The following is a 21,661-nucleotide window of genomic DNA, read 5'->3' on the forward strand; positions in this document are numbered from 1 at the left end:
GCCGTCATGGCCGCCGTGACAATCCCACCCTGTATACCGTACAGTGGAAGGTTTGGCAAAAAATACATACCGGCTCTCGCAATGCAGATCTTCCCAGCAATATGGTATGTAATTCTCGACTGCTCCTAAGAGAAAAATGATTATATATTTTAGTAAATACATTAATGTATATTACAAAAAGGCAAGGCAAGCTTATGTATATAGCACCTTTCAAGACAAGGCAATTCAAAATGCTTTACAAAAAGAAAATAATGAAAAAGGTGTGTTCCGCCTTAATAAGGGTAACAACACATGTGTCTGTATGTATTCATCAACATGCCCATACATTTGTAAGCTGTCGTAGGTGGGTTGAAAAGGACTTGAAAGGTAGGTGTTTCAAAACAAATGGTGAGATTATATTTGTTTTAATACTGCACAGCTGTTCCACTTCTATTCATATATACTGTATATTTGTTCACAGTAATTTGTTGATATACTTTTCATATTTCCTTTAATGTATAGTTATATTTCACAACTTCAGATTTGTACTTTATATTTGACTAACTATGTTAATGTATGAACCAGTATACAGCAAAGCTGAAAACCTACTTGACAATAAACCATAATCTGATGTCATAAAACTGGTGTTAATATAGTTTATTGTTAGAATCACCAAATATGTCATCAAGGGAGATAGATTTATATATATAGATACTTTATTCATCTTAAATTGGGAAATGTTTGGGAAATTATCACAGCAGCAGCGTTGTCAAGCATTACACACCAGTTAAAATCTTTAGTAAGATACAAATATAATAAAATAAAAAAGTAACATTAGCAAATGTATACATATTCACAGTAGGAACATAAATGTATCACTAGATTACTAAATAATACCCAATATATACATCAGTATTTGATCTGTCAAGTATTCAAATTGAGTACTTGACAGATCAAAGTATTTTATCCGATATCAGAAATTGTAAAAAATAGCTTCAACAGTATAAATAGTGTAGAAATCTAACAGTTGACACAGGTATACATTGAATATTGTCCTATTTTACTATCACATTAGTCATTGTCCTGTCTATGCACAAACACTAACGTTGTTAGCCTCTTTCCTTTTGTCATAACTATTCCTTTTAACCGTAACATAGAAACTTGAGTCTGCTGCTCAAATTAAACTTTATTTATTAGAGTTTATGGTTTAAGAGTGAACTTCCCAGACATGCTGTTGTTGTCATGCGGCTGACACACGTTGAAAAGCCATTCAAATGTTCAACTGCTAGCACATGCTAAGCTAAGTTAGCATGGCGCTAACAACTCAAAAGGAACACACCGAAACATATAAATTCCACCAACAATATGGTTTGTTAAACGGACATATTCTGTAGAATTGTTTTCTCGCTGGTACGTTTTTATAAACTATTTAAACAACAACGCAGACGTTAGCTAAAGTTGGCTGCTAACTGCCTACCTGACGCTCATCTCGGATTCCGCCATCTTCACTCCTGACCTGTGATTGGTTGTTGTGCTGTGTCGTCATTACGGTCGTCACCTACTCCTTCTTCGATAATATTTTCTGGAGTTACCAGAATACACACACTGCCATCTTCTGGAGATAAATAATATTGAAGTACGACGATTTCCAAACGCATCAATACATTCTCTTAAATTAACACATTTAACACAAATTATAAGACATCGTTTCTCCTAAATTAAGAAAAATGTAGGTTAATACTTAGAGGCTCCTCTAAAACATTTATTAGAACATGGGAACACTTTCAGGACGTGCATGACTCCTTATCGGATCCAATCGTTCTTATTATACATCCATGGATCCATGGATGAATGAAGAATACAGTGGGATTCCTGGGTGCGATAGTACAGCAGCCAGTGAGTGCTTCATTTGTTGCTTAAGAGTGTAATAACGTGTTCGTGCATGTGAACTAGAAATAATGCAAATAATAATAATTATCATATTAATAAAATCGTACAAAAAACACCATATACAGGGAAAGTAGGTAGGTGAGTGTTGTACCATCAAGTAAAGACAAGGGGAATACGTAACAAAAGTGAGCATTTAAACTAATTCAAATGTGCGATAAAACCAAGAAATCAAAAACAAGGTTATATTATATTTTGAATATAGAAATGAATACTCGAAGGCACAAGAAAGATCATGGTAAATAATAATAATAATAATAATAATATAATAATAATAATAATAATAATAATAACAATAGGTAATCATATTTTTTAAATACAGAAATAAAACAATAAAAAGCACAAGAAACCTGTAAAACCTGTACAATTCAGGTATAAAACAAATGTTATTAAAAACTATATATTTTTGATGGATACAATTCACTGTATGCGCTTTCTAAAAATCACAATATTCAAACAATTGATTTAATAAAAATAAACACACATTAATAACAAAGAAAACCAGGCCTTTAAGAGATATTTTTACGGCTGCATCACGTGACCCAGCTGTCAAATATGGCCCCTTCCTTCTGCGTGTGAGAGCAGACAGCTGACAAAGGAAATACATCTGGTAAAAGGACGGCGCCGGCTCTTGTAACCCCGCTCCTTCGTCCAGATATCCCTCCACCTATGAGGTACGTATGCTCGTCTTCGTGAACGTTGGTTTGATTTCCCGCCCTGCAGCGGTGGTTGTAAACGCCTCTGTGTCGTTCTGATAACTCACTCGGCTATTTTTCTCTGAGCGAGGTTGCAGCATCCTTGGCTCGCCGAGTGGACGAGTTTCTCCCTTTGCTGAGGGCTAGCGGGTCTTTATTAGCATGGATGTTACGAATGACTGGAGGATATTTCAGTGTGTCCGTCTTATGTGCTGTTTACAAGACCTTCATAGATGATTTAGCCCAGGTGGAAGACCATTCAACGTATGGACGGGTGTTTGACCTGGTTTGTGGGCCCCTGGGCCAGAGCCCTGCTTAAATGTAATGTTATTGCCTGGTATGGGCACAAGTCAGAATGAGACGCAAAACTACGAACATTATCATAACAAGACAACCAGAAAAAGACAGTATACAACCAGAAATAAACGCAAAACGACAACAAAGAGACATACAATAACCAAATGAGCAAGTTTGCAACCATTACAACAAATACAGCTTAGAAAGACCATGCATTTCTCCTGGGGCCTCATTCATACCATGTGTGTGCATTTCACACTGCCTGGTTGAATGTTCAGTGTGGCCATAGTTCATGGCAGAAAGCAGAAAAAGCAGGAGCAAGGTTCACTTTAAGGATAGGATGACTCATGGAGAAACAGATCATAAAAGGATAGTTGGTGAAGACTGTCAATTTGTAGTTTCACATTCAGATGAAACCAATAGCTCCTGTCCTGTTTATTACACATATTATAATAAATATTATAATATTTATTATTATTACTGGCTCCTATATCTTAGACAACTCAACTACTGTAATAAATCTGTAAATAACTGTGCGATATATATACTTCCACTTTTACTACTGTTACCTGGCTGCTATCACACTACTTTATACCTTCTACAAAAAAATACAGTTACTGGTACTTTGTGTGGCCCATCCATGGATGTGTATTTTTGGAAATTGTATTTTGTGTTATTTCTATTTGTATCTTTAATATTTTATGCATGCCTCTTTAATTATACTTTTTTTTATAACACTTTACTTTCCCTGTAACAATGTAAGCCCCCCCCCCCCCTCTGAGAAAAATAAAGGTATTCTGGTTCTGATTATTATTATATGAATAAGAAAATAAATCAGACATGAATTGTTTACGTCACCAGATGTATCGTACATCCTGTCCTGTTGGAACCTCACTGATTTATATTTCCCCCCTTTTCTATCCTTAGCAAATGAAAAATAGCTGCCATATGATGTGTCAGCGTGAGGAAGTGACCGAAGAAAGCCTTCAATGTTGCAGACCATCTGTTCCAGACCCTCCCTCCCTCCCTCTCTCCTCTCCTCCCCCCCCTGCAGCCATGCAGATCAACCCGGCGTACGTGGAGTCTGCCGTGGTTCTGGCCATGGTGCTGTGCGTCCACACGGCCGTGTGGAACCAGCACTCCTGGTGCATCGTGGCCCTCTTCATCCAGGCGTTCTACGTGCAGCACAAATGGGACCGTCTTCTCCGAGCGGGAGGCGCCGTGTTCCAGTTTCGCCCCTCGGCAAACAGCGGCATCGTGCCGGCCTCCATGGTGATGCCTCTGCTGGGCCTGGTGCTGAAGGAAAAGTGCTCTGCCTCGGGGAACGTCTACTTTGAACGCTTCTCCATGGTGGTTACCATTACTGGGATGATGCTCGCTCTGTTTCTGTCCCTGATCGCACTGGGAATCACCAGACCAGTACCCACAAACACGTGCGTGATCGCGGGTATGGCAGGAAGTGCCATCCTCTACACCACCAAACAGACGCTGACCGTTTCAGAGGTCATCGAAGTCTTGGAGGTGCTTCTGATCTTCGTTTATCTCAGCCTGATAGTGCTTTACCTCCTGCCTCGCAGCTTCACCCCCGGCGAGGCGCTCCTTATCGTCGGGGGAATCAGTTTGATCGTCAACCAGCTCATCAAGCGCTCCCTGAACCTTGCAGAGGTCAAAGGTGATCCTGTGAACTACTTCCTGCCAGTTATTGTCGTAGGCTCGCTGCTGCTGGGGGTTTTCTTCGCCCTGCTCTTCTGCTTCATGGAGTCGGAAACCTGGGTGTCGTCACTTTTCTTCCACATGATGACCGCCGTCCTAGGTCTGGGGATCCTCATGCCGTGGCTCTCCTTGTTCATCGGCAGGCATCCGCTCATGTGGCTGCTGGACTTTTTGACTTTGAACGACAGAAGGCTGTGTCTGCTCGGGTACTGGCTCTTTCTGGTTGCCGTGGCCACTTGCGTTGTGCTGCACCAGAACTACCAGCGCCAATCCGGGTCCAAGAAACACCAGGCCTCGACGATTGTGCGGAAGTACTTCCATCTCATCGTGGTGGCTACGTATGTTCCTGGGCTGATCTACGACAGGCAGCTGCTCCATGTGGCGTCTGTGGGCTGCTTGGCGGTTTTCTTGTTCCTGGAGTACGTGCGTTATTTCCGGATCATGCCGTTCGGTCAGCTCCTCAGGCAGCTCCTCACTTTGTTCCTCGATGAGCGGGACTCGGGGCCTCTTATCCTGACCCATGTTTACCTGCTGATAGGCATGTCTCTACCCTTATGGTTGTTCCCGGGACCCTGTGCTCCACATGGGGTCCTCCCCGGGGCAGGAGGCCTGGTGCCTTACGCCGGGGTTTTGGCTGTCGGGGTGGGGGACACGGTGGCGTCTATTTTCGGGAGCACCATGGGAGAGATCCGTTGGCCCGGCACTAAGAAAACCATGGAGGGAACTGCGACGTCTATTTTTGCCCAGATTATCGCCGTGGCCATGTTCCTTATCTTCGACGGGAGCATCAATCTGAACTCCACCTACTCCTGGATCGTGGGCTCCATCTCTCTGGTGGCCATGCTGGAAGCCTACACCTCTCAAATAGACAACCTCCTCCTCCCCCTCTACCTCTTCATCCTGCTGCAGCTTTGATGGGAGAGATGAGAAACAAAAACAGACTCTTCCTGCTCTCCTCAGCTCTTTCCAGGGGGAGAAAGGAAGATAATTTGGAAACATATAAATATAGTAACAGAAATCCCTTTATCAGTTGACTGATCAGCACAAGACAAGAAAGGTGACAGACTGACAGCCGGATAAATGTAATGTCAACAAACAAAGGGGGCACAAAATAATTCAATAGTAAAGAGCTGATAGGAAAATGAGAAACGTTTTGGCGATCCATTTTTAATCAGTTGCTCCTGTCTTAATGATTTAAGGACCAGTACAAATCTTTCTGAAGTTCTAAAAAAACAATATTTATCAGTGGAACAGCTGGAAAAAAAGGTTCTGTGGCGAAACATTTCCACAGATAAGGAACAAGAACCGTCGATATTTTGGTACCCGTCCTTTTTTGTATCTGTTCCATGGGAGAAAAGCATTTGGATCAGACGAAGAGAATGAATAACGAGATACATTGTGTTCTCACTTTCCTATCAGGTCTCCCGTGACATTAGAATCTGCGGCCCTCAGATCACAAGTCATTTCCATACCAGTTACTTTAAGGAATAAGACGAGCATCGCAGAATACATGACACCAAACCTCCTGAATTATGCAACAGGGGATTAGCAAAGTGGAAAAAATGTCCTTAAACACTTCTGGACGGTACAGATGCTGCTAGCGGCACATTATGAATCACCAATGATCAATATCTTGTTCCCCTTTTGCTAATGGATACCTTTGTATTGCCTTTGAAGAACATTATTTAAAGTTAGCGTAGTCTTTTTCTTAATGTTATTTTGTCTCTCCGACGGCAATATGAAGGAATACTGCTGAGAGTATTTGCCTTAAGAAGTATATTTTCTATCACACATTATGTAGATGAACGCATGGCAGCCCCTCTCTTTATAAGGGCTGATTTATACTTCATCTACTTTGCTCTAGCATGACACTAATGTGATATCAGTAACATGTACACAGGTATTCTGCAGTATGGTTTTCTTTGAGGTTTGATGGGACCCATTTAAAGGTACACTTAATATAAATATTTCCTCTGAGGATACTGAGCCTTCAAACCTTGCATATTGTTGGAGTTTGTAGATGTGCTTTGGTCAAAAATGATGTACAAAGGCCTTTTTCTTTTTAGTAACTTTCATTATGCTTTACATACATATCCCCGTCAGGTTTAATCTCATCGTTTTGGATGAGGATGCTTCAGATTATAACCTGAAACATGTTTTCAGCATGAATTCATTAACAGCCTTATGGTATTTGATCATCTGTAAAAGTTATTTGGTGTTTTTTTATTTATTAGCATGATACTACTGTTGTTTTTACCACCATCCTTACATTTGTGTATGTATTATTGCATGTTGAGTGCATCAAAAAGGTACATACAATTGTTATGCCTCCTATTTTAGTACATTTGAGAAAAGAGTTTGTGACTGACGGTGAGAGCGCACGCACACACACACACACACACACGCCTTTTGGTTTCACAGTTTAATTTAAAAATGGACAAAAAAGGTTTGAATGTTGTGATTAATAATCCAGTCAAAAATACATTTATTTTTTTCATTTCATCTTAACATGAACATACTTGAAAATAGTAATGCTTACTGTTGTCTGCAAAATAAAATAAAAATGAATCTACCGTCTTGTTTTGACACACATTTGACTGTTTGATTTGCTGAAATAAAGTAGACCTAAATGTCAGCTGTTATCTCAAATTCATTTGTACAAAAACGTCCTATTTAAAAAGATGTTGTGAGTCACAATTGATTCAGTTGTGACTTTGCCTGAAAGCAGCCTTCATGTACTGTAGCTTCAGAGAAATGGCTCTTATCTGTGGTTCAGAGAGTTCATACGTGTTGGTGCCTCCTTCAGGTCTGTCCATGAACTGCAGCCCAACATGTCATCATTTAGTGTAGAGCTGCGGGAACGGGAGCTCTTCAGTGGGCTGCAGCCTTTGAAGACACAAACAGATGGAAGCATGACAACTGGAGACATTTCAGACTTAGTGAGAAGAACACAACCTTCCTCCTCTTATCATTCAAACGTTTCATTTAGAAGCATTTGCAAGGGCACTCTGAAATGTTGATTGAAATTATATGAATTAAACTGTAAAAGTACTTTTGTATCTGCTATACGATTTGGTTCCACTTCAACTGTCCGTAATCCTTTTAACAAACATAACACCGACAAAATGAGCTCCTTTGCAAACACACCCTTAACACAGGCAGCCGTGTCTTTTCTTGGGCTAGCCAAACGGTAGTGAAAATAATGTACAGAAATGCATCTTTTAACCATTTTCTTTGACATTATTATTATTATTATTATTTTGAAATGTATTATTATGAATTGAAAACGTCAAAAGGTATAAAAAGATGTGAAGGAGAATTGATAAGACAAGAAAATCCCACTGCATTTACAAAATGGATGTTTAAAAGTATATATTTTTGGCAAAGTTACAATTCTGATTCAAACACATCCCACCTCCTAAAAATCAGAATCAGGTTTATTGTTATTGTTATTAGAAGTATACACATAGGAGGAATCTGCCTTGGTGTATACGATGCATACATAAACAGTTAAAGAACATTGATTGTTAGAAAAGAACCATCAAATAAAACTAGGATAAAAAAACGATTTAAAGAAAACTATAATAACATTAAAATATAACACTATTTATATGGAATATGGATAAAATATAGATATACCCGTAAACAAATCTAAAATATGAGCACTAATAACGTGCAATGTGCAAAATCCGGAGGGTTGTGTTTTCAATGTTTCAGCTTATGAACTCATATTTTAAAATGTCAAACTGTGACTCTAGTCTAGAGGACCAACGTGTGCTACAGAAGGACGCAGCGGGCTCTCACCAGTTCTCGGGGCTCCAGCGGGTGTCCTGGCTCTCCATGATGTGGAAGGTGTAGACGTGGCGGGAATCCTCCGAGGTGTTCTCAGAGCTGCGGTGCACCACCTCCCCGTCGATCAGGACCACACTTCCTGGAGCCGGAGAGAAGAGGAGGCGCACGGCTCACAATGAAATCAAGCACATCCTGACAGTTCAACAGCCTTCATCACATGCATATTGCATATTTAAATAGTTACATATTCATTTTAAGATGAAGTTGATTCATTACATTTTTCAAATACGATGACAATGTATAGAAAGAGACTACAGTGGGGCAAAAAAGTATTTAGTCAGCCACCAATTGTGCAAGTTCTCCCACTTAAAAAGATGAGAGACGTCTGTAATTTTCATCCTAGGTACACTTCAACTATGAGAGACAGAATGGGGGGAAAGAATCCAGGAAATCACATTGTAGGATCTTTAATGAATTAATTGGTAAATTCCTCTGTAAAATAAGTATTTGGTCACCTACAAACAAACAAGATTTCTGGCTCTCACAGACCTGTAACTTCTTCTTTAAGAGCCTCCTCTGTCCTCCACTCGTTAACTGTATGAATGGCACCTGTTTGAACTCGTTATCAGTATAAAAGACACCTGTCCACAACCTCAAACAGTCACACTCCAAACTCCACTATGGCAAGACCAAAGAGCTGTCAAAGGACACCAGAAACTAAATTGTAGACCTGCACCAGGCTGGGAAGACTGAGTCTGCAATAGGTAAGTAGCTTGGTGTGAAGAAATCAACTGTGGGAGCAATTATTAGAAAATGGAAGACATACAAGACCACTGATAATCTCCCTCGATCTGGGGCTCCACGCGAGATCTCACCCCGTGGGGTCAAAATGATCACAAGAACGGTGAGCAAAAATCCCAGAACCACACGGGGGGGACCTAGTCAATGACCTGCAGAGAGCTGGGACCAAAGTAACAAAGGCTACCATCAGTAACACACTACGCCGCCAGGGACTCAAATCCTGCAGTGCCAGACGTGTCCCCCTGCTTAAGCCAGTACATGTCCAGGCCCGTCTGAAGTTTGCTAGAGAGCATTTAGATGATCCAGAAGAGGATTGGGAGAATGTCATATGGTCAGATGAAACCAAAATAGAACTTTTTGGTAAAAACTCAACTAGACGTGTTTGGAGGAGAAAGAATGCTGAGTTGCATCCAAAGAACACCACACCAACTGTTGTGGAAATATTTCCCAAGGCCCATAACTTTGACCCATCAGTTCAAACTGTCCTGACTGAGCACACGCACCTCGTAACCTTGGCTGCTGTGCTCTCAGTGTTCTGTCTCCCTGTTCCTGCCTGTTGACGTCAGCTGATAGAGGTGTTATGATTTTATCTTGTTATGCAGCATGTTGATGATGCTCTCAGAACTAGCTAAATACATGAGTCTGAGGTAGAGTTCTTTAGAATTGACGTGGCAACTCTACCGTGAAGTCAGAACCCAATAACTAGGACAGCTCTGAACGCCAAGGGTCAGAGAGAGAGGGTCACACTCTCCGGCTGCAGAGGGCACCCCCAGCCACGGGCAAGGAGGCACGAGGTCGTTCGAGATGAGAGGATTCTAATCTTCAACTTTCTGAGGAGATGGGATGCTTCCTCACCATTCTGCTCGGTGGGCTCAGGCAGACAACCCTGCGGGACGAGCGAGGACTACAGAGGCTTCATACAAGGTTCCTTGTTTCTTGGAGGAGCAGATGTCTTCCTAACCTCTCCCATCACGGGGGGAGACCTGGATGCGCCACTTGGAATACGCAGTTGCACTGCTCTCAAGCAGATAGCAGAAGGAATGCAGGCAGATGAGCCTCCATTTCACTGGGGGATCAACTACAGTGCTCACTGAATGAGCCACACAAAAGCAGAGCAATTGGGGGGGTTGAAATATGGCGCTCTGATGACGAAGAGTTTGAGCCAATCAGCACCTCAGTGCTAATCTACAGTATCAGGATGCCTTTACACACCAGACATTCTGTGTCATAAAGAGAGGAGGAGAACGAGTCAGAAAGACTGAAGGACATGTTCTTCCAGCTCTCGTACAAAGATGAACTTTGCATTGATTTTATATCTTGGATGTTTACAGATGTACAATTAATGACTGTCTTTATATTTCCAATGACCAGACATGTGTTGAATAGTGGTGATTAATATAGTTTTGCCGGATCAGATTACACTTTCGCACTAAACAAAATTAATTAATTAATATTTTCAGATTGAATAATAAGATATTTCTACTATTATCACAGATAATGTTAATATCCTTAATCGTCCAGCAATCAGGCTTAACAACACTACTCTTTAATGTATTATCCATGCACAGAAAGACCTACAATGATGTTTCAAGTACTGGATTCATTTCAGTTTTGGCCCAAAACAAATATTTTTGCTATTGTGCACCTGTGTTTTAATTATTATGCTTTTGACAAAAGATGATCCAAACACTGATGAGAGATGATTTTTCTATTATGATTGGCTGTATCAATGTTTAAATCTTAATGTGATTGTTATTGATGTAATTGATGTTGTGTAAGTCCACACTCAAATCTGAAGATTCCCATTGATTTAATTATTGAACAAAATATTATTAGACTAAGGTTTTTAGATTATCAAAATTGATAAAAAGAGAGAAACTGTTGTGGAAATATTTTCCAAGGCCCATAACTTTGACCCATCAGTTCAAACTGTCCTGACTGAGCACACGCACCTCGTAACCTTGGCTGCTGTGCTCTCAGTGTTCTGTCTCCCTGTTCCTGCCTGTTGGCGTCAGCTGATAGAGGTGTTATGATTTTATCTTGTTATGCAGCATGTTGATGATGCTCTCAGAACTAGCTAAATACATGGGTCTAAGGTAGAGTTCTTTAGAATTGACGTGGCAACTCTACCGTGAAGTCAGAACCTCTGGCTCTTGGATTTGTGATGTGAATCCTCCGGCCGTAACTCCAAATAAACCTCCAGTGTTTGACATCAAAGCTCCTGCTCTACCGTGTCTCCTTCCTGAGTCGGTGACTCCCACTGCATAGCTACACAGAAGTTTCCCTTACACCTACTGTGAAACATGGGGGTGGAAACATCATGCTCTGGGGCTGTTTTTCTGCAAAGGGACCAGGACGACTGATCCGTAAAGGAAAGAATGAATGGGGCCATGTATCGTGAGATTTTGAGTGACAACCTCCTTCCATCAGCAAGGGCATTGAAGATGAAACGTGGCTGGGTCTTTCAGCATGACAATGATCCCAAACACACCGCCCGGGCAACGAAGGAGTGGCTTTGTAAGAAGCATTTCAAGGTCCTGGAGTGGCCTAGCCAGTCTCCAGATCTCAACCCCATAGAAAATCTTTGGAGGGAGTTGAAAGTCCGTGTTGCCCAGCGACAGCCCCAAAACATCACTGCTCTAGAGGAGATCTGCATGGAGGAATGGGCCAAAATACCAGCAACAGTGTGTGAAAACCTTGTGAAGACTTACAGAAAACGTTTGACCTCTGTCATTGCCAACAAAGGGTATAAAACAAAGTATTGAGATGAACTTTTGTTATTGACCAAATACTTATTTTCCACCATAATTTGCAAATTAATTCTTTAAAAATCAGACAATGTGATTTTCTGGATTTTTTTTCTTCTCATTCTGTCTCTCATAGTTGAGGTATACCTAGGATGAAAATTACAGGCCTCTCTCGTCTTTTTAAGTGGGAGAACTTGCACAATTGGTGGCTGACTAAATACTTTTTTGCCCCACTGTATATGGTGTTTTTTGGCAACCTTTTCACAGCTGGGAACCCTGTTTACAGAACAATACAGCCGCAAGGTGTTCAGCCATTAACAGTAAGTAATGCACAAAGAAAGTAATAAAATAAATAATACATTTTGTTTCAGCACTAAACAATGCACATTGTGCATATAATGCATGCAAATACATAAACATTATATGCAGATACTTTGTCATGTTAGGCAAAACTGTATCCATAATACAGCCTCAGTCAGAAAGTGCTTGAAGATTATAATTCTTTAATGATTTCTGTCATTTCCAAACTTAGTTTTAACCCTTGTATGGTATTCGGGTCTGTGGGACCCGTTTTCATTATTTAGCTAAAGAAAAATGATATGATCAAATATTGTTTCAAACCCACACTCAATGGACCCGGGGCTGGAAATTGTAGGTCCTGTGCATCTATCTGGGCCTTCTCTCTGTGTGTGTGTGTGTGTGTGTGTGTGTGTGTGTGTGTGTGTGTGTGTGTGTGTGTGTGTGTGTGTGTGTGTGGTGTGTGTGTGTGTGTGTGTGTGTGTGTGTGTGTGTGTGTGTGTGTGTGTGTGTGTGTGTGTGTGTGTGTGGGTGTGTGTGTGTGTGTGTGTGTGTGTGTGTGTGTGTGTGTGTGTGTGTGTGTGTGTGTGTGTGTGTGTGTGTTGTGTGTGTGTGTGTTTGTGTGTGTGTGTTGTGTGTGTGTGTGTGTGTGTGTGTGTGTGTGTGTGTGTGTGTGTGTGTGTGTGTGTGTGTGTGTTTATATACTGTTTAATCTGCAGCATTGCATCATACTCCTGAGATCATCATATCTAGTGTTTACCTACACATAGCTTTGGAAAAATATCTTGTTTTTCCCAGTCACTTCAGTTGATCAGAAGCATTCTAAATCTTCTGGAGATACATGATTCTTTACTGGAGAGGGATAACATTTGTTATCTGACTAAAGCTTTCACATAACTGTAGTGCAGTAGAAAAGTACAATTTAAGATGTGTTGGAGTAGAAGTGATATAAAACTGAATTAAGTAAAACAATCTCAAATGTGTCAAACATGAAATACCTAATCCCAGTTTTTGTCTTTAGCACTGCATGCCTATGAGCCGTTGTACAAAAAGGTGACACATTCCCCCAAAGTCCAGGTGAGTGAGCCGTTGAATATCAGAGAATAATGCTGAGACCCTGAATAACTCACATTGAATACATAATGCATTTGATCTCAGGGCTTAGCGAAGAAGCTGGGCCTCATCAGTCCTGTGATACTGCAGAGCATGTTCATCTTTAAGGTAACACTTTACATCAATATGAATGAAATGTCTTGTTGTGTTTACATCATGCTGTGTGTGTAGTTAAAGATATGTTCCTTCTCTCTCCCGCAGCAACCAGGGATTGGTGGAGAAGGTAAGCTGATTGAGTTTTCTAAATGTTAAAATAGTTTTTCTTTACCACTGTTTCCCATAGATATTTAAAGATATTGTAATATTGTATCTCTTGCAGAATCTGCTGTAATATCAATACATTGTGTGTTAACAATTTAAACTGAGATGTGCTTTATAAATAAACGTACCTGTGTGTGTGTGTGTGTGTGTGTGTGTGTGTGTGTGTGTGTGTGTGTGTGTGTGTGTGTGTGTGTGTGTGTGTGTGTGTGTGTGTGTGTGTGGTGTGTGTGTGTGTGTGTGTGTGTGTGTGTGTGGTGTGTGTGTGTGTGTGTGTGTGTGTGTGTGTGTGTGTGTGTGTGTGTGTGTGTGTGTGTGTGAGAGAGAGACCTTTGTGTTTCTGCCCCTGCCAAGGTTGCAACATTGTTGGTAAATTGAAGCACGGACACCTGTCTGCTCTCACATTCCCGCATTATGTTTTGCGGGAACCAATCTTTATTTTGTTCACACTCTATCCCAGCTGCACATTTGGGACAAGACACAATAAATAAAGCTTCTTCAGTTTGCGTCCTTATCACAACTGATCAAGATGGCCAAAAGATTCTCTGCTCAGAGGGCCTTGCAGCAAATGATTCTGGAAGAGAGAGAACCATTTGATGATGATGTAGAGGAAGAGGAAGAGGAAGAGGCTTCAGAATGTGAGGATCACATTTCTGAGAATTCTGAGTCTGACAGTGACTTTGAAGAAGAGGATGAGATTGAGCATCAGCTAGTTACAAAGAAAAGACGAGCCACAGGACCAGCCGGTCAGCGGGCAGAAAAACAAGTAGCACTTGAATTCATTAATGTGATCTAACAAATGTAAAAGGGCAAATATTCACCATCTATGCTGTTTATACTGCTTGTAATTGGGATGAAGTAAACATCTGTTGAGTATTTGAACATCAAATAGTTTGATTGTGTTGAATTGAAGACCAAAAAGGCAGCGCACAAGACCCACAAACACTGGCTGAGTAACACAAAGATGAACACCACACAAGGGTTAAAAACAAAAGTGGCTTACCTTTCTTAACAGGAGCAACGAGAAACTTCTGTTCATTGTAGGTCTGCTCTCGCCCGGTGAAGTCAGTCATGGGATACGTGCCTTTAGGGGTACGCACCATACGCCGAGATATACCACCTGCAAAAGCAATTAGAAACAATTACGTATACAACATCAATAGAGTCAGCTATCAGGGGATATGTGTATCCTTTGGAAACTCCATTTTAGATAGATATTGAGAAGAGAAATGAGTGCCTCAAACAACATCACTAACAATCCAGAATGAAGTCATCGTGGCAGCACCTTGAATCTCTTTCACATCCTGCTGAACCCATTTGTTCACACATTCAATTATTGTCATATGGATTGCCTATGTTGTTATTTGACTCAATGTTTATGATGTACACATAACCTCTATTCCGGCTCTGTTTAGCCCGGGAGTGGGATCCCTCCTCTGCTTTTGTTTCCATTGTATCCCCAGTTAATGGTTCATTTTGTCACAATGTAAATGAAAGGTAGTCTTACTGTTGTGAGAGCGCGGGATGAACCACAGGCAGCCGTTGTTCTCGGTGGCGTCTTCCAGAGCGATCCACAGACCCATCACTCTGCCCAGAGGCTCCGTGTACAGAAAGGTAGCATCTTGATGTGGCGTCACTTAAAAAAAACACAGTCCAAATCAAATCTGATCTAAAAGATCTATTGTAGTGGTTCCCAACCTTTTGTGTCTCATGTACCCCTCAAGCTGGTCTCCATTCTAAAAGAACCCCCTCACTCCTCTCTGATCATTCACCTACATGTTTAAACCCTTTGTAACCCTATTCAACCCAACTGCTCCTAAATGAAAATACAAAAAAAAGTGTTACTTCACAGTTTTACGACCCATTTTTTTGACTTGCAAAATTATCTTTTAAATTGACAAACATCATATGTGTAATTCGTGGCACAATTCAAACAGGATCAAAAGATAATCTTTCTCTCTCCATTGACTTCAATTAGGGCTGGGCAATTTTCGATTTAAACCTCGATTTTTTTCTGTTTTTTTCTAAACAAACCAGACCAAGGCAAAATGTAAATACATATTTTCTTTGCAAAAAATGCGTAAAAATTAGGGTTTCTGCCCCATTACTTCTCTTCTTACTTCTATAAGAATAAAACACGGTGAGGTGTAAAATGTGTTTTAATATCATAAATGTTACGCATACCGTCAGTTTAAATGCTGTTTTATACTGAAAAACTAGAAGTTCTTGTGCACAACCAGTTTTATTCTGAAAATCCTTCATCTCCGGACGGTTAGCATTTAGCATGTGACTAATATACCATTTACTATAGAGGTGAATTTAGTAGCGATATGACACGGAGTGTTGCACACCGAAACATACTGATTTCAACACTACAACTATAGACGTGGAGATATTATTATTGCTGAATATTAAATGAAGGTACAGTTTATTTGAATACGTTTGTTTACAGACGTGGGTAGTAGTATGAGACAACATCCGGAACTACCGTAAATGAAACCAGCCGTGAAGTATTTCCTGTATTTTTGGAGTATTGATTACAGCGTTTAAAATGTATTAAATGAAAAGTCATGAAAGAGACAAGGAGGAGAACAGGCGTGTTTAGTTATATATTTAATGTACAATGTCGGAGTCCTCTGTTATGCTCAACAACGAACATTGGAGACGTGGAGGGCCGGCTCCCAGCGCCAACCGGCCCACAGCGAGCCAGCGGAGGAGATATATCAGCTGGAGAGGTGGAGCTCGCTCTCTTCCCTTCGCTCACGAGAGCTTTTTTAATTAAAGCACCATTTGAACCTTCTCAGAGACTCCATTTAGTCTCCTTTTAAAGCTTCTCTCCTGGACGCGAGAATAACGAACACAGCATAACAACAGCAGATCGGGCAGAGCTGCAGATCGGGTAGTCACAGGCAATGTGGCTGAGTTTTGGGCGCGTTCTGGAAAGTGAGAGAGTAAGCTACTACGGAGTCCCTTAAAGCAAAAACAAATCTGCGGAGTCTAGAAATGTTTTTAAATCGCGATTTTTCGGTTCAGCCATTTCACAAACCGTAGGAAAGTAAAAATGCAAATTAATCGTGAAAACCGAAAAAATCGCCCAGCCCTAACTTCAATACATACTTTTTCCAAAATAAGGTCCCATGGAGCTCCCCCGGAAAGGGAGGGACTTCGCCTCTCTATTAACTCATTTCGTATTTTATTTTGAAGACAAGGCAAGGTACGTTTATTTATAAAGCACATCTCAGTTTAAATTGTTAACACACAATGTATTGATATTACAGCAGATTCTGCAAGAGATACAATATTACAATATCTTTAAATATCTATGGAAAACAGTGGTAAAGAAAAACTATTTTAACATTTAGAAAACTCAATCAGCTTACCTTCTCCACCAATCCCTGGTTGCTGCGGGAGAGAGAAGGAACATATCTTTAACTACACACACAGCATGATGTAAACACAACAAGACATTTCATTCATATTGATGTAAAGTGTTACCTTAAAGATGAACATGCTCTGCAGTATCACAGGACTGATGAGGCCCAGCTTCTTCGCTAAGCCCTGAGATCAAATGCATTATGTATTCAATGTGAGTTATTCAGGGTCTCAGCATTATTCTCTGATATTCAACGGCTCACTCACCTGGACTTTGGGGGAATGTGTCACCTTTTTGTACAACGGCTCATAGGCATGCAGTGCTAAAGACAACAACTGGGATTAGGTATTTCATGTTTGACACATTTGAGATTGTTTTACTTAATTCAGTTTTATATCACTTCTACTCCAACACATCTTAAATTGTACTTTTCTACTGCACTACAGTTATGTGAAAGCTTTAGTCAGATAACAAATGTTATCCCTCTCCAGTAAAGAATCATGTATCTCCAGAAGATTTAGAATGCTTCTGATCAACTGAAGTGACTGGGAAAAACAAGATATTTTTCCAAAGCTATGTGTAGGTAAACGCTAGATATGATGATCTCAGGAGTATGATGCAATGCTGCAGATTAAACAGCATATAAACATACACATTAACACAGCTGTAGGATTACCACCATATTTTACAGTAAAACACTGACAGGGGACCCCCCCCCCCCACACACACACACACACACACACACACACACACACACACACACACACACACACACACACACACACACACACACACACACACACACACACACACACACACACACACACACACACACACACACACACACACACACACACACACACAGTCCAGAGTTTCCCGTTAGCCGGTAATTACCGGACTACGACCGGTAAAATATGCTGAAGACCGGCAAATCTAAATCTCTCCGGTCAAAGTGTCCGGTCAAAATAATTTCCGTTTAGCGCAATACCGCATCAGTTGCGCAACTTGCGCCATTTATGTGACAGACAAAAGAGTATGTGACAGACAAGAATAGTCCATTCTAGTGTCTAACACTTAATGTGGAGAAAGAGATGTCCTGTATGGGTTGATTGTGCGTTGATCTGTTGGTAATGCCTCGGGGTTCCGGTGGGCATGTAAACAAATGCATAATGCTGCGCTATATTTTGTGGCCTCACCCAGTTGCATAGCGACGCTTATTGTTTAGGTGTCTTTTAATAAGCAGGTAGTCATATCATTAGCTAGAACTATCTGGATCTGATCGATATGGACATAAACGCGAGTGAAGTCTAATCTGGCGGGAGAGAGAGATCAGCTGCTGCTGACGAGTCGACAAGCAGCTCTGCATAATCACATGCAGCGGTGAGCGGACAACACACACTTCAGGTTAGAATATCACACGTAGCCTAGCTATTTTAATGACCTCTCAAACTACCTAAACTAGTTATAGCCTAGATATGTTTAGTTTTACTGTCGGGTCACTCATTACTGATCCGCGAGCTGCATGCTACTGACGGGCTGTCAGGAGAGGGAGAGCGCTCCGTTTATTATTCCCATGTTATTATAAGTTACTGAACACTTTTGAATAATGTAGTTAATCTACTATAATTAGTTTGTTTAATATCGAATCATATCAATTTGTTTTAAAGCACAATAAATAACAAAGAAGACCTTTGACCGGCACTTTTCTCATTTTGTCCGAAAGATTTAAACTTTAACGGACATGTTGACCGGCGAAAAAATATTCTAACGGGAACTCTCACACACACACACACACACACACACACACACACACACACACACACACACACACACACACACACACACACACACACACACACACACACACACACACACACACACACACACACACACACACACACACACACACACACACACACACACACACACACACACACACACACACACACACACACACACACACACACACACACACACACACACCAGTTCAGGTGACATTACATTGACTTACATGCAATTTCCTGGAGACTTATCCTAACCTTAACCATAACCAACACATGCCTAACCCTAACCCTAACCCTAACCCTTAACCTTAACCTTACCCTAAACCCAACCAAGTCTTCACCCTAAAATTAATGATTCCCCTCATTGGGACCTCCAATTTGTCCCCATAAGGGAGGCGAGTTGACTTAAATAAGTCAATGATTGGAGGACTGTCACTGGAGTTGTTAAAAGCTCTGCATGATGTTTGGACATCTATTTTTAGTAATCTCACCATGTCCGACTTTATTTAGGGACCTCTGTTTTGGTACGATGAAATCCCCTGCAAGACAAGACAAAAGCTTCACCCATCTAATGTGGCGTTTGGTGATACAGAGAACATTCAGTAGAGGCAGGAGAGAACTCCAAATAGAGCTCACCTTTGTCGTCAAAAACTCCTTTCTCAAAGAAAAAGCGGATCTTGTCTCCACTGGTGATGAAATAGTCTGCGTTTCCCTGCAGGTCAAAGGTTAACGTCAGTCATCTGATACAGGGAGGGGGAGGGTTCAGACATTGACACTGAAAACACTGGACCGTGTGTTTGCTACTAGCCTGAGAGCAGCTCATTTCATTACCTGCATCTGTTAGTGCAATATGATGGGAAGCATGTAGAAGAAACATAGTGGGATAAATATGTGATATCTTGGACACAGTTTATGACTTATCTATGGCTCTGAGCAGATGGTTCTGAATATATAAATATATATAAATGTATTACAATGTCATATATTCTAATGTCTTATAATAAACATCCAGGGGCTATTTATGTTTATTCATTTACATTTTATCCCCATCCCTGCTCCCACTTTAAGATTATACAAATACAATAATAAAAATAAATAATAATAAAAGCATGCCTTTAAACATATATAAACAAGTGTAATAAAATAAGTAAAATAAAATACCATAAATAAATGATATAACATAAAATAAATAAACATTAATGAAACAAATATCTAAAATAAAAACCCAATCATTTGAAATAACCAACCCTTCCTTGAAGGTGAGTCACCTGAGTTTTGAGCTGCTCGTCGTGGTTGGTGGAGAAGGTGGTGCGGCAGTGCTGGGGGACGTCCATCTCCTCCACCATGTCCCCCATCCTCTGCCTCAGCTCATCACACTCCTGGGGGGTCAGCAGCCCGTCCAGAACCACGTACCCCTCCTCCAGGTACTGCAGTCAATCTCAGTTTATTTATATAGCCCAATATCACACATGTAACATTTGTCTCAGGGGGCTTTACAGTGTGTGCTGTACAGAATATGAGACTATAACAATATATGAATACAATAAAACAAATCCATGGATCATGCACAAAGAGCTTTTAACAAGTCCAATGAAAGTCCTGGATTCAATAACTTATTAAAGTAAAAGTATTATCAGCTCAGTGTATGAAATATAAAAGTAGTCAATGTGCGGTAAAGTGTCCCCTGTCAGTGTTTACTGTAATATATGGTGTTAATTCTACAGCTGCGTTAATGTGTATGTTTATATGTTTGCTAGTTTCATCTGCATCATATTCCATGATATCATTATATACTTGTAGCGTTTACCTAAACAAATATGCAATAGATGAACTACAACACTACAGACAGGTCATAGCAGTCATCCAGTGCATGCACTATGGGCTGTGGTCACATGAGGATATCACTAATGGAGACGTGTCCTTTGGCTTCTCAGATGCAGCCCCTGTGCCTCTCTAGAAGCATGTTTGGCTTTATCATTTTTACAGTATTTTGACTGTGGAATACATTTTGGAGAGGATGTGACTTGTTTGTTTTTTTCTAATTTTGAAATGTCAACATATGAATGACACTTTATAAAGAACAATCAGTGCATAGTTTTCTGAAGATCAACTATTTAGTTGTTTTTCACACGAAGGTGCAATGCATGTATAGAAGACATATTTTTAAATCGTGTTTAGAATAACATACACATATATTCTCAAATCCTTTAGATAATATGTTATGTCTGTTGTTTGAAGCACTTTGTGACACATCGACTCTTACATAAACTTGCTAACCTGGCAAAGGAAAGAGATTGATTTGATCTTGGTGTTATGTCCTGGTGGTGTCATTACTCGTTGTATTTAAAGTGCTGTATAATGCTACAATGATAAATGGCAGATTTACTGTAAAATGCAGATCTGTTGCTTCACACAGCAGGACAGGTCACCTGTGGCTGCAGCAGGTTATGTAATGAGCCTCAAATGTGCCGTCACGTGAACTACATGAATATAACCACACAATCCTGCAGGAGCATCACAGCACACTGAAACGTGTCGATATACTTGGTGTAAATACACGTTTGTTTGCATACAATCAAGTTACAGTTGTTTGTGAGCATGAATAAGTACACTGTAAGGACAAAGTACTTGATGGATGTCACTGTACCTTGTGTACTTTTTATCTGAATGTAACGCTCACCTTTTGCACATCCCGATCTGTCATAAAATCCATGTTCTCTGCTCGGAGAAATCTCCCTCCTGTGAATCTTCCGGACAAACTCCAGCCTGCAGTCGCTGATTTCCGACCACGTGACCTGTCCAAATCAATTAAACTGTAACCAACAGAAGCCGTAATGGGATTTGGACTTTAACTCTTACATTGCG

At 40.6% G+C, this 21,661-nt stretch overlaps 3 protein-coding genes and 1 long non-coding RNA gene across 5 annotated transcripts in view; 2 read left to right on the top strand and 2 right to left on the bottom strand.

Annotated features, from left to right (window-relative positions):
• Window positions 1-1,555, bottom strand: part of nup188 (nucleoporin 188) — a 30,941-nt gene extending 29,386 nt beyond the window's left edge. The window contains exons 1-2 of the mRNA XM_034237054.1: window positions 1,457-1,555; window positions 71-125 (exon numbers count right to left, since the gene is read on the bottom strand). Of these exons, the coding sequence (XP_034092945.1) occupies window positions 71-125; window positions 1,457-1,482 (81 nt within the window). The 5' untranslated portion in view covers window positions 1,483-1,555. The remainder of the gene's footprint in view (window positions 1-70; window positions 126-1,456) is intronic.
• Window positions 1,556-2,450: 895 nt separating this feature from the next.
• dolk (dolichol kinase) lies at window positions 2,451-7,261 on the top strand. The gene is made up of 2 exons (XM_034237051.1): window positions 2,451-2,600; window positions 3,846-7,261. Exon 2 carries the CDS (start codon window positions 3,849-3,851, stop codon window positions 5,544-5,546), a length of 1,698 nt encoding a protein of 565 aa, XP_034092942.1. The 5' UTR covers window positions 2,451-2,600; window positions 3,846-3,848; the 3' UTR covers window positions 5,547-7,261.
• Window positions 7,087-21,629, bottom strand: phyhd1 (phytanoyl-CoA dioxygenase domain containing 1). Of its 2 annotated transcripts, XM_034237052.1 has the most exons (11): window positions 21,477-21,629; window positions 20,065-20,223; window positions 19,433-19,508; window positions 19,288-19,335; window positions 17,279-17,334; window positions 17,135-17,197; window positions 17,020-17,041; window positions 15,147-15,275; window positions 14,643-14,759; window positions 8,436-8,562; window positions 7,087-7,517 (listed from the first exon to the last, which is right to left on the bottom strand). In XM_034237052.1, the coding sequence occupies exons 1-11, from the start codon at window positions 21,507-21,509 to the stop codon at window positions 7,469-7,471; spliced, it is 879 nt and encodes a 292-aa protein (XP_034092943.1). In that variant the 5' UTR covers window positions 21,510-21,629; the 3' UTR covers window positions 7,087-7,468. The 2 variants fall into 2 exon arrangements, with proteins under 2 accessions (XP_034092943.1, XP_034092944.1); XM_034237053.1 differs by lacking the exons at window positions 7,087-7,517; window positions 8,436-8,562 and adding an exon at window positions 14,070-14,213.
• Window positions 12,974-13,750, top strand: LOC117560211. The gene is made up of 3 exons (XR_004571128.1): window positions 12,974-13,345; window positions 13,427-13,489; window positions 13,583-13,750. It is a non-coding gene; the product is annotated as an uncharacterized LOC117560211 (long non-coding RNA).
• Window positions 21,630-21,661: the final 32 nt, after the last annotated feature.

Source organism: Gymnodraco acuticeps, unplaced genomic scaffold (genome assembly GCF_902827175.1).
Source record: "Gymnodraco acuticeps unplaced genomic scaffold, fGymAcu1.1, whole genome shotgun sequence".
Lineage (NCBI taxonomy): Eukaryota > Metazoa > Chordata > Actinopteri > Perciformes > Bathydraconidae > Gymnodraco > Gymnodraco acuticeps.

What these genes read in the sequence shown, in the direction of transcription:
- dolk (XM_034237051.1), top strand. Translation starts at nt 3,849, where the DNA reads ATGAAAAATAGCTGCCATATGATGTGTCAGCGTGAGGAAGTGACCGAA.
- phyhd1 (XM_034237052.1), bottom strand. Translation starts at nt 21,509, where the DNA reads ATGGATTTTATGACAGATCGGGATGTGCAAAAG. An exon ending in ACGAGCAGCTCAAAACTCAG is followed by an intron (nt 19,509 to 20,064) that starts GTGACTCACCTT and finishes TTTGACCTGCAG; the next exon opens with GGAAACGCAGACTATTTCAT. An exon ending in AGAGCATGTTCATCTTTAAG is followed by an intron (nt 17,042 to 17,134) that starts GTAACACTTTAC and finishes TCTCTCCCGCAG; the next exon opens with CAACCAGGGATTGGTGGAGA.